This window comes from Achroia grisella, unplaced genomic scaffold, assembly GCF_030625045.1.
Source record: "Achroia grisella isolate CSIRO2021 unplaced genomic scaffold, CSIRO_AGI_Agris_v1 utg1186, whole genome shotgun sequence".
NCBI lineage: Eukaryota > Metazoa > Arthropoda > Insecta > Lepidoptera > Pyralidae > Achroia > Achroia grisella.
The window spans coordinates 4,807,623-4,823,198 of NW_026712592.1; the positions used below are offsets into that span (position 1 = coordinate 4,807,623).

Consider the following 15,576-nt stretch of genomic DNA (forward strand, 5'->3'; position numbering starts at 1 on the left):
GAAAGTTGTTGTAAGATATCTGATAAAGAATAGGAAAGTTATAGGGTTATTGTATTGTTTTTAAATGTAAGTTAGTGTAGCTTATACATTACCAGCCAGAAATATTCACTTACCCTATGCCCATATCTATCTGCGGGCCACGGATGATATACGTAGAATGTGCCACCTTCATTCCAAATAGCCGTTTCATACTCTCCTGGAATCTGAAAACTCGCAAAATTTTAATTTTCTCCTTATGGATACAATTCCATTCTGAATGACCACGTGGTTGAATTTTCAAAACCATATAGTCGGCTACTGGTATAGTACAATATATGTAGGATTGTACAATATCGGTAAAATCTAGAAAATAATAAACATACCTGAAGAACACCAGCGTCTGACTCTTTGAAGAAACTCTCAATACCACGACAGAGATCTAAGACTTTGGGACTCGAAGACAGTAGTTTACCCCATACTGCTATTCCTCGCAGCTATTATAACAGAATTTAATAAAAAAATTATCAAGAGATCTTAAGTAAGAGAGTAAGATCTTTCAAAATAGGTAGGATCTTCGTCTCTCTTTATCTGTTTATATTGTTAATGCAATTGGCAGATTCAAAAAATTCTAGTTGGCTAAAAACTTTATTAAATTATGTGTAAATTTTTAATACATGTATAAAAATCATATTTACACTAAATCTAAATTATGATAGCATTTAGTGGGTGTAATTTCTAACCAACCTTGTGGGTATATTCTCTGTCACGTATTCTGAAATTGTCTTTTAATTCACCGAGAACAAGCCGACGAATTGGGCCTCCCCGCTCAACTAAAGATTCCTGTTAGAGAAATTGTTCAGTTACTGATAGAGGTACTGGGAAGGTGCGTGTTAGATTTTAAAAATTCAGTACAGTGTGCACCTTTACAGTAATTAAAATAATAACCTATATTGAAAATTCTTTTAACTAGAGAAAGGAACACATTATCAGCGAGTAATATGGGCCGTATGTTATTATTAAGCATTTTAGTATTATATTACAATATTTGCATGGTCGGGCTGTAATAGGTAATTCATATTTACGAATACTATCGTATAAATAATTATATTATCAAACATTTAATAAGATTTAAAGTGTAGAACAAAGAATAAGTTTACCCTATACAGGTTGTAGCCGATATCCAAGGTCTCATCCAAAGTATCTTCATTCCATGCCCGTGCTCGGAGCCTCCTCAGCATAGCGAGAGCAGCTACACAGCACGGAATACTTGTGTAGGTCTTGAATGTTTGATACCTTAATTGAGAATTTGATTATATAACTATACACGTAAGTTCCTTCACATGCGAATCGGTTTTGACAAAGGAAAGAATGTGCATGTAAATGTAGACAAAGAGAACGAGAAAAACAGCATGCGCCAGTCCCGAGTTCTCAATCGTTTAGTGCATTTTTGCAATAATTAATTATCATTGTAAAATGGAAGACATCTGACTATAGAGTATAGAGTTATTGATAATTTATAAATAATTTAAAGATGCATTTGGAAAATAAAATCTTGAAAAAATGAAATTAAAAAACAAAATTATGTGTGTTATTACGCGCTAAAGAATCATCTCAAAAAAATAATAAATGCTAATGCTTCACGATTGCGAGCGAGCTGGTTTTCACGTGCGTTTCTGATCGCGCATGAAAAAATGTATCGTGTAAAAGCAGCGCTAATATGATATTTGAAAATCGCAGCGGTATAGTAAGTAGTTTAGTCAATGAAATTATTAACTGCTGATTGACTGTGTTGTAGACATTTAGAGAAGACTGATACTACTATTTATGGTGGTCTATCATTCAAATAAAAAAATATATTAACTGCTGATTGAATGTATTGTCGACATTTAGAGAAGACTGATACTACTATTTATGGTGGTCTATCATTCAAATAAAAAAATATATTAACTGCTGATTGAATGTATTGTCGACATTTAGAGTAGACTGATACTACTATTTATGGTGGTCTATCATTACCTAAGTTTTTTTCCAATAGTTCGAACTAAATTAAATTGTAAATGCTCTCCTCTATCATTATTGGTCTACAGAGATTGGTATCTGAATCATGACATAGAAACTTTACCTGTAACTTCCCATATGTCTTGTACCCCTCAGGATCCACTTCCCAACATCGACTTGCTGAAATTGCGAGTGGTAATTTTGCGTAGCTATTTCCACGGGACTGTGTAAAACTGTCTCAGATTTAGGACGCGGTATCATATCATCTCTGTGAATGGTTTTAGGATGTTAGTTAAATTATTTCAGAGCTTTAGGTAAAGATGTTTTTTATAATTCTCAGTTGTATGTAAAATAATAAATTGATGGGTTTGCAATTTACTACGAACAATCTGAGAGTTGTAGTAAGGTGCCGGTAGTTGTTCAGTACTAATTCATCACAATGGATTTTTTTTCACCTGCCGTATGTATGACCGTCTGTTTTAGGACAATACAAGAAGAAGTCTTCGCCACGGAGCTGCATCAATTGATCTAGGGTTGGACTTGGAGGTGCTCGCTCGGGGGCGACCGGCAAGTGCGGAGGGGGCTGTAAAATAATATTGCAGATTATTCATATATAGGCTGTCGCTTCAAAGGAGGTGCGACTGCGACCATTTCGGACTACAGCCCACCTACTCTCCTCTCCTTTGTCTGTCATCTTGCATAAAGGAAGGTACTAAAGTCGTCGAATGTACTAAACCGAATGTACATTTAGAATTTAGAAAGAAGAAGAATGATAAACACAAAAATAAATGTTATCGGGGTGTATTTTTACATTAACACGTTTTACACGTAGCGTTGCTTAGTTTCAAAGATAAAAATTCAAGACATTTGACAAACTAAAACAAAAGTCTTTAGAGGTATAAGATTGCTGTTTACAATCGTGCTACTGTATCTTTTGCTCTGATAAATTGCGGAAACAAATGTGGTTGGATGTCAATTTATTCAATTTCCCATTTAGAGAAAGAGAGAGACGTTGGTCAGCGTTGACTCCAGGAATAAAAAAAAATATATTACCTCTTTAGGAGTCTTTTGGTAGAATTCTCTCATTTTCTTTCTAGAAGTTGCTCTTGAAGTGGCCAAGCTCACTGCGCTTAAGGAACACAGTGGATACTGACCCTGTAATTAGGCGTGCGTTGTTATTACACATTTTATATGTTCCATATTTCAATGAATTAAAAGATGGCATTACCACGACATTTTCCACACGATTTAAATTTTGCCACATAAATTCAAGATGTGATGGATTTTAACTAAAAATACTAGTTTAAAAATTAAACGCTTTGTTGCGAGACGTTAGGTAGTGTATTACAGATTGAGAATATTAATTATCTCGGTTTACATAATCGACTATTATCTATATCTTCCTCTCTTGTTGACTATAATACCTCATACTCTCGTAATTTAGTATCAGAAATTAGAACCAATAAATAGAAGGTGAGCTAACTGCATATACTTCTATGATCGATCTCCTACTTTGCATTTTTTTATGGTCTTGGAACAGGATGGTTTTCCCTAAAATAATGTTTTTGTAACTCCAAATGATAATCTTTTCAGAAAGCTTGTCGGATGATCACACGTTTAATTCTATAAACACAATTAAATTTAGAAATACATGACACCTTAACGCTCCGGAATGGCAACAAATGAGGGATACCACGATACAAATAAAATTAATTTAGATATATCAAAATGGTATTAGTAGATGTTCAAATTTACCTCCTTGATCTTTTTCTCTAACAAAGCATTGATGTTGAGACTATCCCATTCGCTTTGACAGTGAGTCTTAATTGCTTTCAGGTCAAGCTCATACTTAGGCTCTCTAAGCAATGGTTCCTTTTGCACCACCTGGTGAGTATAATAATTCAAAAATAGGCATCTGCTCCATTTACATAATATTAAACGAGCTGGAGATTTTATAAAAAAATATAATTAAATAGTAAATGCCATAATACCTCTATATTGGTCAAAGTTATTGGTGGTTTGGGGGTGCCCTTTTTAGCAGCATCTAGATCTCCATAGTTGGCAAGAAAGTCTAGAACAAAGGAAGTGATGCCGGCGTATCGAAGAAACGCACCAGCACCAAACCTAAGAAATAATGTGGTTGAGTCCAATGTTTAGTTTCGTAAGAAAATAATAAATTAAATCGACAACGCGTATTATTGAACTACTCATAACTCCTGATACAAGCTAAGTCGACATTGCATGGACGACAGCTAACATATAGAGATGGAAATTTGAAAATCTAATAAAAAAATATATATACATAGTTTTAGTCATATAATCAAGTCCTAAGACATACTTACAGTATTCAGATTACTGAAAATCAGGTAAACCAAATCGCATATAGTTAATATGGTATAGAATATTAAAGTAGTTACTAGTATACTCACAATTTATGTGGCTGTCCCAGTTCGTTAAGCATATGAGGATCAAAGATGTAGCAGATAGTCCTCACTTGGCTTCCTGACTCGGGTGGAGGTGGGTGGCCCCATATTAAGAAATGACGGTCACCGCCCAAGGTTAAAATCATCATGTATGTAGAACCAATTTTCTTTTCCATAAGACTTGAAATAAATATTTACATTTAGATATTGCTGCAGTTCTAGACTTCTGAGAGAATTTAAACAGACGTTTCGTAAAGTTAAATTTGTACTAACAGACATAAAAGAATGTGTCTATCTCTATTTTAACTTTTCACGTCTTACTGTAATTTGATAGTAAAATATGATACAATCTATTAACGCAAACAAATAGTTGGATTTTGTTGTTGGTTGGAAGTTGGACAAACAATAATACTCAAAAGTGCAATCTCGGACACAAAAAGTTCAAGCCTCAGTGCAATGTCAAAACAACACTACACAATAAGCTTAAAAATTATTTTCTGTATATATACTTATATCACGTATATCTTGCTTTATATCTGTTAGAACCAGTCCACTTCTAAGAGTAGTACCTAGCTTATTCACAATAGAACAATTAAGTTCGTATTTTTCCAATTTTACTAATTTTTTATTTCTTTTAAATCAATGCACTCAACCAATTACTTGTATATAAAGTTATTCTAACTAAGACCAACATAGGACTAGGACCAACATAATAAGATACTTACGCCATAAGATCAGGTTCAGCTTGGATATTATCAGGGTGTTTAGCAAGCAACCCCCTTTCAATCTCTGATATCTTCACCGTATACTTGCTGTCGCGAAAGAAGAATGATGTAAGAAGCTGGTTCAGTTGTAGTTGAGGCTTGCCTGTATAGAATAGTATTTTTTGATTTTTCGTATAAATTAACATTTAATGTTAATTTATGTTCCATTCTGTAGTTTTACAACTAAGACTAAACCAAATATAACAAGTAGGAAAGATCTAATGGTCTAAAATATCCATTACAAGCCTAATACCTATAAAAAAACTACATTTATCGACCTGTAAAATTTAAATATGGTCTGTATTTATGGAAGCAGTACAGCGGGATATAGCTCCATATTTTAATTACAGGTTAGGTTGCCTATTATTCACATTGCGGATTTACGTTATATGATATGACTGTGATTGTATCACAGACTACATAATTAATAATAAACTTACTGTATTGACAATACATTGTCATAATACATATATCGATCGTCACTCATGACTGAATTTTGTGATTCGATATAACTATACTTATAACAAGATTAGTTCATAACATTCACAGTGTAAAACAAGATATTTTTTCATTGGCTCAATGGATATTAGCCTTTTTCTGTACATAAATAGAATGGTAAACAAGTAGGAAGGTCTCCCTGATGTTAAGCGATGACTGTCGCTTATATACAAAACAGGACAACTGACATCACGTCATCATGTCATTGTGATACCACAATTGGTTGCCATTCCAGATTCATTTTTTAATATTATTCAGTAAATTCATTGCCTAATCTTACTCTACAACCGTAACACAGCCTGTAAAGCAAGCTCGTGGACAACTCAAGATCTGCAGATTTTGCCAAAATGAAGAGAAAACGTCACTACACATCCTATGTGGTTGTAGTCCTATCATGCATAAACATAATATCTCCTTTGGAAAGTTTACACTTTATCCATAGAAGATAAAAACCATCGCTCCTAAGAATATCAATTCAATTCTTGTCCCTGACGGGTCTAGGTAGCGATCTCTGAAAAGGGCGAGCAGATCTATGTAGGTCGCAGTGATATAGGGCCAAGATGTTAGGCTAACAATAACCCAAACAACCTAATAAAAAAGCACGCTCTTTGGCGGCTGAAATACTGTGGTACTTCCGCAGACGATTTTTTACAGTTTAAGTACCTCTGGTTTAATCTCATTCAAAGAATAATTCTACAGACTTACCTTTATAGCATTTAAGCGATAGCATGCACTGTTTATAATATCTATCTCCAGCTTCAATCACGTCGTCTACATCTCCCCTAGTAAGCTGTCCAGGTGTTTTATCTTCCAAAAGTGCACGGCACACAGCTGCTATGCAGCCAGTTTGGGCTCCTATGATGTATTATTATAATATTATAGTTTGAGTTAAGAAGTGCATGGAGGTTTTGTAAGAGCAGTAAAAATTGAGGACTATTATACACATTAGAAAAGTTTTAAAATATTCACCGCAAGCAGTAGACGAGTACTTTTTAGAATTACATCCGATACTTCCTTTCAGTATCATCTTGTTTTTTTCAACTTGACCAAAATTATGCCAGATCTGAAATAGTAAATCTGTACTTTGAGAACATATGTACAATAGTTGTTGAACAGAAAACAAAAAAGAATATAAGCTCAAAATTGCACATATATATTTTTTAGACTCAAATGGGATAGTCAAGATATTCTACTGTTGACACAGTAGCAAACGTAGTACCAGATTAACATGTTGCCTTGTTTTTTAAACAAAAAGGATGGGTTTAATAGCATTGAAGTTTTGTTTCTCCAAAAATACGCTGCACGAACTTGACCATATTATTAGTTACATTAATCGATAACAGAGGTCTTATTAACTTAGTTTATTTTCATGTTTCGCGAAATTAGAATTTTAAAGTTACAAACGTTTTTTATACTAGCCAGGTCATATTCGGTCTTACGACCTTTTAGGTTTCTAAGTAGAAGCAGTAAACACTTATTTATAGTCGAGTAATTCTTCCACTATATTATGAATCTTATTTCCCAAGTTTACTGTATTCAGAGTCTTAAATGTAGTATTTTCTGTATTCTATACATATGTACTCGTAGTTAGGTACCAACCTATAGTTTTTTTTTTCAGGATTATGTAAGGTAACAAATTCTTAATTTCATGGTTACCTTTTTTAATTTAGCAAATTCGTACAATGGTTGTGTAATTTCGTCTGGAGGTATCCTCATCCGCCTGGGGCGAGGACGACGACGGCGCCGATAGGGAGGTACCCACGGCTGAGTCATAATCTCCGGACGTTTTATTGTCTGAAAATAATATAATAGTAAATCTAGACAATTCACAAAGCGCCATCTAGTCAAAAACACGTAGTGCTTGTATTATGGGTCTTAGACGATTCAGAAATAAATATATATTATTATAAATACATACATGAATTATAAATATGTATTCCATTTTTAATGTTATGCAGAATAACATTTATTTTAAATTTATTGCTCGTTCATCTTGGACCATCGGATTAAACCGCTTAACCAATGAGGCCGTAAAATGATTATTATCTACACATAGGTATACTCGCTAGCAGTGAATCAATTTTGGCTGTTCTTTTTATAATCGACAGTATTTACTTTAAATATCGGTTCTACATTAATTTTATTACAATTAAAATTGTGTCTATCCCATTATTAACACCTAACATGACCTTAATAGCCAGCAACTATACCAGGGATAGCTTCCTTGATCAAATCGTGAGCTGATTTCTTCACCACAACTCATCCAATAGTGCCTTTTTTTAGTTTAAAAATCGATTACTTACCTTTGCTAATATTATAAATGCGAAAGTAACTCTGTCTGTCTGTCTGTCTCGCTTTCATGCCAAAAATACTGAACCGATTTAAATGAAATTTGGTACGCAGATAGTCTAGACGCCGAGGCTACTTTTTAATGCGAAAAAAGGGTTGTAAGGGGTTCATAATGGAAATACAAGGTGATCTTTATGCGGTTGAATACATCGCACATTTATATTATTATAATAGGTACTGGTTTAACTAAAAATTACAAGTTTTGGAAAGTACACTTTATAACTGTGGAATGACAATCTAATTTAAAAAAAATATATGTCATTTGTATTATTGTATATTGCGCGCATGCGAAATTGCGTGCGCAATTGATTATTGTCAATCCGTTGTCTTATAAATTTAAATATATAAACGTTTGCTCGGCAATTTTATTATATAAATACCTAAATATAATCCTGGTACAGCCTATAACTGATGACCCCACTCTTGGACAAGAACGTAAGACCATATTATTAATATTTTTGAAGAATAAAACGTCATATAATATTAAGAACATGTCCTTGGAGGAAACAACATCTACCGTCCCATCCATGCAATTCAGGGTCGGAATACGCGTTCCTCCCTTCTGGCGGGTTGGCTCAAGTAGAGGGACAGTTTGCAATTTCGAATATCACATTTATTATACTATTATTTTGATTTAACAAAATTTTATTATGTTATTGGTTAACTGGATCATCGATTTTCAAAAGAAGTTAAAGAAATTTTTAGAATGTTTATTAAATATAAATAAATATGACATTTCATCATTATCTCTCATTATCTCAGCCCGGAAGACGTCCACTGCCGAACAAAGGCCTCCCCCAAAGATCTCCCCGACGATTGGTCCTGCGCTGCTCGCATCCAATGCCTTCAGGCGATCTTGACCAGATAGTCGGTTCACCTTGCTGGAGGCCTTCCCATACTGCGTCTTCCGGTCCGCGGACGCCACTCGAGGACTTTACTGATCGAATGGCCATCTGTCCTACGAGCTATGTGCCCTGCCCATTGCCAATTCAGTTTTGTAATTCTTCAGGCTATGTCGGTCACTCTGCTTCTTCTGCCGATCTCCTCATTTCTGATTCGATCACGCAGAGAAACTCCGAGCATAGCCCTCTCCATCGCCCTCTGAGTGACTTTGAGCTTATTCATGAGGCCCATAGTTAGCGACCATGTCTCTGTGCCGTAAGTCATCACTGACATTTATAAAAATGTTATGATACGTATAGAAGATAGAATATATGATATGACATAGAAAAAGGGTTATAAGGGATTGAATGGAGAGATGTAATGTTGTGTGGAAGTACCGTCATTTTTAAAGATGAAGTTTGAAACTTATTTTTTAGGCTGTTTATTGAATTGTATGGAATTCTGTATGGAAATTTTCATTTTTAAGTTTGAAGAGAAGTTTGAAGAAGAACATTGTAACTTTTTTATTGGGTTAGATTACTAAATATTTTTTCATTGTTTGGTCAAGGTCACTATTTTACGCAGACGAAGTCGCGGGTACAGCTAGTATAGATATACTTAAGACTTACAATTGGAGGCATTCGTTGTGGAGGTCCTGGTGGTAACCACGGCTTTGTACGTATCTTGACTTTACTGATCTCCGGCCATCTGCGCTTGAACCGTTGCCGCCTTAACATGGCTCTATATTCAGCGTCACTAAAAGTATGTTACTATTATACTTCTATACGGTTAGATGGATCGTTAGTAATATAAACTAGTGAAGCTCTTCTGGTAATGTCATGTCAGTTGACGTCGCCTGAAAACTATATTGGATAGTTGTTGGATAAATGACACCACGAAAAAAAAATTGTTCAATCAATGCAAGTAGGTACTAAACCAAACAGGTTAGTTTTATTTTTTAACAAATCACATTCCTTAAAGTCTAGTTATGACTATTGTTAGTAGTGATACCTAAATATTTACTATTTTTATGAGGTCTTCGGGTGCAATTATTTTGAAATCTTGGGTTACACGACGTCTTTTTAATTCTAAAAAGACGTCGTGTAACCCAAGACTAATATTATGGACAAGTGACAAATGAATTCATCTAGCAATGCGCTATACTATCAAATAAACTTATACTAACTCTTTAATTGTTTGTGATAGAGTATTCTGTATTTTCTCTGGTTCTGGTGACGGTGGCTCCTCCTTGTGTTTGCCTGTAACTACCTCATTTTTCTTCTTATATATAGGAGCATCGCCCGCTGCTGGGGGTCTGGAAAAAAATATAGACCAAAATGCGATTTTTTTATATCAACTCAATCTATAGAAAATAATAGTTTTTTTTTTGTCTCGTAATCTACTGAAATATCCTTAAATACAGATATATTTAAACAAATTATAGCAATATTTGTACACCTGCCACTCTAAAAATTTATATTATACCATAACAATTGAACCTAAATGTAAACTATATTTTTACTGTAGTATCTTAAATTACTCCTTAAACGCAGACTTAGTATATTCTTTGTTCGTTAGCCCGCTAAGAAAGTAAGGTAGGTATGTGCCTATAAATAGAAAAAACAGAACTAAATATCAGATGTCTACATCATAACAATAATATATTTAATATTAACTAGCACGTGGTTTCACCCGCGTGAAATATATAGTCTGTGTTATACTGATGTACATATAAGCTATAATACAGTAAAGTTTAATAAAAATCCATTCAGTAGTTTTTGTATGAAAAAGTAATCCATCTTCCATCTATTCATCCATACTCACAAACTTTTGCATTTATAATATTTAATATAATATTAATTTCTTTTAATTTTATGTTATAAATCCTTTAATAGATTTTCGTTATTGAAACACTTGTCACTGTTGCAGCACGCTCACTTTTTTCCGGCATCATCTTTGCGAGGATACCGCTCACCCGCATAACCGCTAACTTTCGACATTATTCCAAACCAATTTTATTGAGCCCTATACGACAAAAAAATATTGCGTTACACTATCCATTTAATTCACGGTAAATCAATATGGCCCTGAAATGCGGAGCACATGGACAGAACTAGTATTACCGTAAAATAATTTCATTTGACCGATTTATGTAGATATGGCTGCCTATACAATTAATAGGAGTATCATTATAAGGTTCTTTTACTATTTCACGCGGGCAAAACTCTACGGTAATACGACTTTGTATTTTTTTATATTACACCATCGTAATATACAAAAAATATTCATACTTGTAATCAATTAACTTACTTTTTCCTATCAGCCATTATCAAACGTAGACTATATCAACAATAGTATGGTTAGCAAGTTAGTAATTTTGAATTACATTAATCATAAATAACTGGTCCTTGTAGTAGATTCTGAAAATCAAAACATAACATAACTGTCTTTACCCTACCGATGCAGTACTGAAACTATCTAAATATTTTAATGCATGCAATTATTAAACAGCTCTTAAATAGTATCAAGTTTAGTTTTCTTGTTGTATTGGCAAAGGGCAAAATGGAGAAACAACAGGTTCAATCATAATTAAGTACTATTTCACTATTATTATGTAATATTATGTTATCTGTGCTATTATTAAGTACGAGAAAATCAAGAATTATATGAATGACCCCACTTACATAAGGTTATTATATTTTTTCTTTTTTTTTGTATATATTTTAATATTATTTTACTGGAGACTAACGCCACATCACGAACACCATGTTCATAGTTTGTATATTTTTTAAATCAATTTACAAGTTTTCTTTGTTCAAATTTTGAATTATAAAACTGCCAGTACGATCACTACTTACTTTGTATCCCATACAAATGTATTCAAATAAAAAAAATACACTCCTGCTGAGGTTTGTGGGTATAAACACAAGGAATGTCATAGTTTTAGGTACCTACATTCTACCTAGATGTGACATTTTATGGTCAGAGATCATTATGACTATTTACAGATAAAATATTTATTTTACATCAATAACATAGGTACTTGATTACCTATTTAGTTTTTGCATCAAAAATATTAATTGTTTCATACTTAAGTTATTTTAATTTCTAGCTGAGCCCGCGGCTTCGCACGCGTTAAATTTCAATAAAAAATATAGCTTATGTGTTATTCTGATGTATAAGTTATATTACCCATAAAGTTTCATCAAAATACGTTCTGTAGTTTTTGCTTGAAAGAATAACAAACATCCATACTTACAAATTTTCGCATTTATAATATTAATAATAATAATAAGATTAGTTTAGATCCCAGTTATTATCCTAAGTATAGATTTAAAACGTAGTGAGTACTTGCTTAGTGGGTGGGTAGTAAAAAAACTGTGACGCGGTAAGAAATCTATGATTCACGGTAAGCTCTCTATTTTTTTTGTTTTATTTATTTTTATTGGAAAAGCAAAGAGACAAAGCCCATACAGCCGTAGTTGAGCTCTCCAAATGCCAAATATGTCAATGTCATTATTGACAACTTTAATGCGACGTTGCAGTGTGACCATGAAATACTTTCTTGCTATTTTAGCCTATTATCCTCTTCAAATTGATTCTGTGGCATATTTAGCTGACATTTTAAACATGAATATTTACCATTTAATGACATATAATTTTAAAATAGTAGCTTGCAAAGGTGGTTTATTTTTGGATTTGGATTAGTATCGATTACATGAAAAGATTACATAATGCAGTGTGTATAGTTGTATACACCATGACATTCATCATTTCGAATGTTAGCTTTGCTCAACATGAGATTTCTGGTATTAGATTAGTGTACTTTTACGCAGTATGAATACACATAATATTTGTGTTATAAATTAGTTTAATATCCCTTTTTCTTATTGGTTTATATTTTGTTGCATATTAATTTTATATTATAAGTCCTTAAAAAATTCAAATGGTATGACATATATTTAGTGAGTTTTAATATTAAAAGCGACTTGGGAAGATTTCTGGCTGTTTGCTGACAACCCTGTACAAGTGATGTGATGGCAATTGTTCCATGTATTTTGTGTTGTTTTAATCCTTTTTTATTTTAATTTTACGATAACAGTATGAAATAAAGTGAACAATATGGTAGATGAAGGCACAAGGAAAACTTTAAGTAGTATACCACTACTGCAAACCAAGGCTGGACCACGAGATAAAGAGTTATGGGTTGCTAGACTGAAGGAGGAATATCAAGCGCTCATTAAAGTAACATTTTAAAATATATTGTTTTATTACCTATAGCTATTGAATAATAATAATTTACTTATTCTACTTGACATTAGTAATTTCGTTTATATTAGTTCAATGACTTTAAAATATATAAAATACTGGTTGCCAACTGCCCAAACTTTCACTTTCATTGAAATCAGTTTACCTTTGATTAACTATTTAATATAAATTTATTGGTGGTCCTGGAGGCTTGATGTATTCCATTTTATTTGACCTACTTCCAGCATAATACTCTGTGTAGTTTACTATAAAGGACAATCATTATGTCTGAAATTTAGATGCTTTATATTTAATGATACTTAGAATTAAATTAAGTATGTATTTATTATAAATTATTAAATACATAATAATGTATTTAATTATTATTAATTATCTAACACTGGATATTATCACAAAAATAGTTACATAGAAGTATTAGTTATAAACACTTGTGTAAAAAATATCACTTCTATATTATAATTTATGTGCAATTTGTTGATTACAGTATGTACAAAACAATAAGACAGCAGATAATGATTGGTTCAGGCTGGAATCAGATAAAACAGGTACCAGATGGTTTGGAAAATGCTGGTATGTCCACAACCTTTTGAAGTATGAGTTTGATCTGGAATTCGATGTAAGTATTTATTTAATTATTATATACCAGCTTATACCCTTAAGAACAGACATGGTCTTGGAGGTAATGAAATGAATATAGGATACTTTTTATTAAAAAAAAAATTTTTGATTCATTGCGAGTGAAAATCTGCAGGTAAAAGCTTGTATATTTTATATATCTTAAGATTTCATGATGATTGGTTCAGTAGTTTTTGTGTGAAAGCTGAACATACATCCCTGCTTTCACATTTATAATATTATAAGGATTATAAAGTAAAAAGTCTTTATATTAATTAAAATGTTACTTTAAAATTATGTAGTATTAAAGTTATTTGTGATTGACTTGGCAGAGTAGATAAATTCATGTATAGCAACTGAAAGAGGTCAATCTGAATGGTTTTGGTCTTCCATTATTATTGCATTATTATGAGCTTATCATAACTTATCAGACATCTTCTAACCTTTTCCAATGTTACAATTGATTATGTGTGATTATTATGTATTCTTGTTTTAGATACCTATCACATACCCGACAACTGCACCAGAGTTAGCTCTCCCAGGTCTTGATGGAAAGACTGCAAAAATGTACAGAGGAGGAAAAATATGCCTTACAGATCATTTCAAGCCATTATGGGCTAGGAATGTACCCAAATTTGGAATTGCTCATGCTATGGCTCTTGGAGTATGTGGTTTTCTAATTTAAAATATTTGTATATAAAACAGGCAAACCTGCAATAAAATAATAAATTATGTAGTGGATGTGAATGTATTTTAACTTTATGAATAATAATTTGGATATCTGTACTAATATTATAAGAAGGAAAGATTAGATTGTTTGTTATGAATAAACTCAAAAACAATTTCATCAATTTTAATAATAATATTACTGTTTGAATGGGCCATTGTTGCAAACTGTACTGTATTCCTATTTATCTAATTGACAACATTAATATTATCCCACAATTGGGCCTGGGCATCATCTTATGGCCTACTTTTACACTATGCAGTCATTATACACAAGATTATGACATTCGAAGTTGAAAGGATTAGCATGAAGTAAGCTAAGTCGCTCATAATGAATTCAGCTGGGATTTTTAGTAATTATGTAAGGTGAATACTCAACACTCCATGCACATTAGTAGCAACTTGTGTTTGAAAACAATAAGTTGCTACTATAGTGCCATATTTTTATTGTAAAAACATATTTCACTTAACATTGATATTATTGTTTGATCATATTTATATATTAATTGTGTATATAAATGTTTGTTTGTATTCTCTGAGGAAAACAATAAAAAAATTTCATTTACTTTCATTTTTGCAGTCATAACGATATTTTCTTATTTATAATTTTTGTTTCAGCTTGGACCATGGCTTGCTGTTGAAATTCCAGACTTAATAGCAAAAGGTATTGTCACATACCAAGAGAAGACAGAAGAGGCAAAATGATTTTTGTTGTTTAATCTATATAGAGTTGCAAATATATGTACATATATATATTTTACACTGTGTTTAGTATTGCTCTTTTAAATGAAATTATAGTGTGTTGGTACAAAAAAAATATTTAATCATTTTATAGTCTTAAAGTAATAATTGTCTTATATTAAGATTTTATGGCTCATATTTGAAAAGCACTGGAAACGTGAGATCAGTTTGTGTCAGGGTACTATAATATGAATAGAACCCAGAATTCTACATGCAAGAACCATCAATTCTCGATATCCCGAACCAACCGGTAGAAGTAAACGACAATCATCACCTATCGCAAGTACTGGGTTAGGAATAAAGTGAGATTGTATAGTATGTTACTCAAAGTT

General features: G+C 32.5%; 2 protein-coding genes across 3 annotated transcripts in view; one reads left to right on the forward strand and one right to left on the reverse strand.

Moving 5' to 3' along the window:
* LOC131854007 (uncharacterized) overlaps positions 1-11,668 on the reverse strand; it is a 29,667-nt gene extending 17,999 nt beyond the window's left edge. The window contains exons 1-19 of one of the 2 annotated variants that reach the window (XM_059205133.1): positions 11,578-11,668; positions 11,204-11,313; positions 10,832-10,918; positions 10,080-10,208; positions 9,523-9,649; positions 7,319-7,456; positions 6,632-6,725; positions 6,368-6,517; positions 5,126-5,267; positions 4,407-4,580; positions 3,969-4,101; positions 3,733-3,861; positions 3,031-3,132; positions 2,433-2,560; positions 2,102-2,245; positions 1,137-1,272; positions 724-819; positions 363-473; positions 114-203 (exon numbers count right to left, since the gene is read on the reverse strand). In XM_059205133.1, coding sequence (XP_059061116.1) covers positions 114-203; positions 363-473; positions 724-819; positions 1,137-1,272; positions 2,102-2,245; positions 2,433-2,560; positions 3,031-3,132; positions 3,733-3,861; positions 3,969-4,101; positions 4,407-4,580; positions 5,126-5,267; positions 6,368-6,517; positions 6,632-6,725; positions 7,319-7,456; positions 9,523-9,649; positions 10,080-10,208; positions 10,832-10,893 — 2,085 coding nt within the window. In that variant the 5' untranslated portion in view covers positions 10,894-10,918; positions 11,204-11,313; positions 11,578-11,668. The remainder of the gene's footprint in view (positions 1-113; positions 204-362; positions 474-723; positions 820-1,136; positions 1,273-2,101; positions 2,246-2,432; positions 2,561-3,030; positions 3,133-3,732; positions 3,862-3,968; positions 4,102-4,406; positions 4,581-5,125; positions 5,268-6,367; positions 6,518-6,631; positions 6,726-7,318; positions 7,457-9,522; positions 9,650-10,079; positions 10,209-10,831; positions 10,919-11,203; positions 11,314-11,577) is intronic. The other variant, XM_059205140.1, reaches the window with a different exon arrangement.
* Positions 11,669-12,905: 1,237 nt separating this feature from the next.
* LOC131854298 (ubiquitin-fold modifier-conjugating enzyme 1) lies at positions 12,906-15,318 on the forward strand. Its single transcript, XM_059205399.1, has 4 exons — positions 12,906-13,138; positions 13,647-13,778; positions 14,274-14,441; positions 15,122-15,318. Exons 1-4 carry the CDS (start codon positions 13,016-13,018, stop codon positions 15,206-15,208), a joined length of 510 nt encoding a protein of 169 aa, XP_059061382.1. The 5' UTR covers positions 12,906-13,015; the 3' UTR covers positions 15,209-15,318.
* The last annotated feature ends 258 nt before the right edge of the window (positions 15,319-15,576 follow it).